Genomic DNA, 3,017 nt, shown 5'->3' with positions numbered 1-3,017 from the left:
CCCCCCCCCCCCCCCACCCACACACACACACACTCGCACACTATACACTTCGTTCACACGCCTCTTTGGTTCCTTTCCATGCCTGCAGTCAGTCTCTGCCCTCTGAAATTGTTTGCATTTCATAATCATTTCCTAACACATGGTGGTTGTCACACAATGTTTACATGGGGCAAAACGGGCTTATCCGGGGGGTCCAAATGAATTTATTCTAAATGTTCTTTGCTGACCTGGAATATGTGCTGCCAATGGAGCCGATCAGTTATTTGGACTGAAAAACCCATTGTTTAAGAGTACAAAAATAAGCATCATCCTTTGTTGTAGGCTGGTCCCATAAGGCCACAACAAAGGTGTATGTCAATTTACTGCTACCAATAGCTTAACAAAGGGATTTTTATTTGAGCAGCAGGAAAAGTTATATGAAACTAGAGTGGAAAAGCTTCTGAATGAACAGAAAGTTTCCCATAAAAATTGCAGAAACGTAATAATTCATAGAGGATGAATTACTGTCTTTAGCAGGCGAAAAATCCTAAAAATTACAAGTACAGTTTGTCCACACAGGCCCAAATACTCCAGCTGCTGTTGCACGTTCGTACGCACGTGCACCCCCTACTCCCTCTCTTCACACACACACACACACACACACACACACACACACACACACACACACACACACACACACACACACTCCCTCACACACACCGAGCGTGTAACAGGCAGCAGAGAGTGTTATCTGTGCTGCTGCTGCTAATCAAACACAGCATCCCCGCTAATACATTCAGTCGTGACTCTTTGCTCAGTAAGACGCATTTGAGCGCCGGTGACAAGTCTAAAAATTAAAATAAAAAATATTCTTATTCTGCTGTAAAAAAACTGCCTGCAATAATAATAATAATAATAATAATAATAACAAAAAAGTCTCAGTTTGCCATCAGTGTACCCCATCAGTTCCTGCAAAATGTATCATTTTGGGAGAGAAATAAAGTGGAGCCATAGTTCACAGAGAGGAGGAGGAGGAGGAGGAGGAAGGGGATTATGCCCACCTTTGTGCATGCCAGTGAAGCGGTCTTTGAGCACGGTGAGCTCGTAGATCTTGCCGAACTCCTCGAACAGGGGCCGGAGGTCCTTCTCGTCCAGGTTGCGCGGGATCTGGCCGATGAAGAGCTTGATGGCATCGTGGTCCTTCATGGGTATGGTGGCCGGACATCCCGCCGGACTGCCGTGGCTTAATCCGTTCACGAGCCCGTTCGTGCTGACGGACACGACACCGACACCGTGCACGGTGCCGTCCACCTGCCCGTTGGTTAAAGTTGCCATCTTTCTTCGGAGCTGCCTGCCACTGAGTTGGGATGGAGAAGGCGGCAGCAGATGATGGAGAACCGTTTTGAAAAAAAAAAAAAGAAAAGAAAAGAAAAGAAAAAAAAGGATGGAAATTTGGCTCCGAGACCACCAAGCCTTGCCAAAGATGCTCCTCTCTCGTCCTATCAGAGCCAGTATTTACACTGATTGGTAAACACATGTAGCGTTTGGCAAAGACACATATCAAAAAAAGGCGCTGGTCCCGATGGAGGCTTTGATTCCTTATATTTATGTCCTCCCCAATAACTCGTTCATTGATTTCATAAAAGAGAGACAGAAAGAGAGGGAAGGAGAAAGGTGGAGGGAGGGAGAAAAGAAAGAAAGAGAGAGAGAGAGAGAGAGAGAGAGAGAGAGAGAGAGAGAGAGAGAGAGAGAGAGAGAGAGAGAGAGAGAGAGAGAGAGAGAGAGAGAGAGAGAGAGAGAGAGAGAGAGAGAGAGAGCAACAGCGTTCACTGTCTATTTACACCCACGTTCCTCCGTCCCTGCTTCTTGGCACCCCTTTTATTTTTTTGCATTGAGGACTCGGTATGGGTGTCTTCTCGGTTTAAACGGACAGGATCGGTTCAAATCTCACCAGAGCTGCGGGGGTGGCTCCGATGAAGAGGAGCGCTTTAAATCCACTAGACTTTTTTCAATCCCCCCTTTCTTTCCCATAGAAAGGTGAGGTGGTACAGTCCATCAAGGGGAGAGGGTCTATAAATAGAGAGATATAGAGAATACGGTCCTTTGTGCTCCAACTCAGAGCGAAACAACTGCATGTACACGAAAAGATGGACTCGAGCTTCCTCTCTGCTCAGAGTCCTATCATGTTTCCCTGGCCTGTTTACATCTAATATACACATAAAACAACCAGATAGGTAGGATATGTTTGTAAAAATGTCTCGAGGTTCCGTTTGAATCATATTTGCTATGATTCCTGCAGCAGAGAACCGCGGCTCTCCGCCGGACGGTGGACAGCTCTGTGGTGCTGAAATGCAGCCTCATTCAAAGCGGAACTAAAATATATCGGGGACGGAGCAAAAACTTTTTTCTTTTTGGAAAAGGTTAATTAAGCTGCATTTAGTTTTGCTGCCCCAGAGAAGAAACGCGTTATTTCTGTTTCGCTGTTCAGATGGAAAAGTATTGTCTTCCTCCGTCGTTTTTCCAAAGTCATGAGGAACAGACGACTTGATTCTCCGACTGAGAGGAGGTCTGTGAGCACCGCCGAGCGGTGTACAGAGGGGCCACATGGAGGAGGAATCCTGCAAGGAAGTCTGGAGCTCACAAAACTCTTAAACACATGATCACTTTAGGGGAAAAGTAACGAAGGGAAAACAAAGGCTAAATAATAATAATAATAATAATAATAATAATAATAATAATAATAATAATAATAATGAAACAATTCCACAACTCCGAGAAACTGTTTTTGCGTTAAAGGCTGGTTAAAAAATTAAGTTTAAGGTTCTTCACCAATAAGTTGGAGCTTAGCACGAGTCCAAATCTTATCAATCTACTGTTTGCTTTTATTTAAAAGCAATCTAGTTTGAGTTACTTAAATGTTGCAGCCAGCACAAATTTGTCTGTATCTGATTGTAATGAACTGAACACTTGTCATCACCCGTAGCTGAAAGGCTTAGCCGGACGAAAACATTTTTGCCCGTGTGTGTGTTCAGGTGTTT

The 3,017-nt window shown here is 44.5% G+C and overlaps 1 protein-coding gene across 7 annotated transcripts in view; it reads right to left on the bottom strand.

Annotated features, from left to right (window-relative positions):
- The window catches only part of celf4 (CUGBP, Elav-like family member 4), a 102,357-nt gene extending 100,663 nt beyond the window's left edge, over positions 1 to 1,694 (bottom strand). For all 7 annotated transcript variants that reach the window (XM_017422797.2, XM_017422802.2, XM_017422799.2 and 4 more), the window contains exon 1: positions 1,041 to 1,694. In XM_017422797.2, coding sequence (XP_017278286.1) covers positions 1,041 to 1,314 — 274 coding nt within the window. In that variant the 5' untranslated portion in view covers positions 1,315 to 1,694. The remainder of the gene's footprint in view (positions 1 to 1,040) is intronic.
- Positions 1,695 to 3,017: the final 1,323 nt, after the last annotated feature.

The sequence above is a fragment of the Kryptolebias marmoratus genome, linkage group LG4, assembly GCF_001649575.2.
Source record: "Kryptolebias marmoratus isolate JLee-2015 linkage group LG4, ASM164957v2, whole genome shotgun sequence".
Classification (NCBI taxonomy): domain Eukaryota; kingdom Metazoa; phylum Chordata; class Actinopteri; order Cyprinodontiformes; family Rivulidae; genus Kryptolebias; species Kryptolebias marmoratus.
Note: the sequence above shows the minus strand (reverse complement) of the source record. Positions and strands in the feature narration are given on the sequence as shown.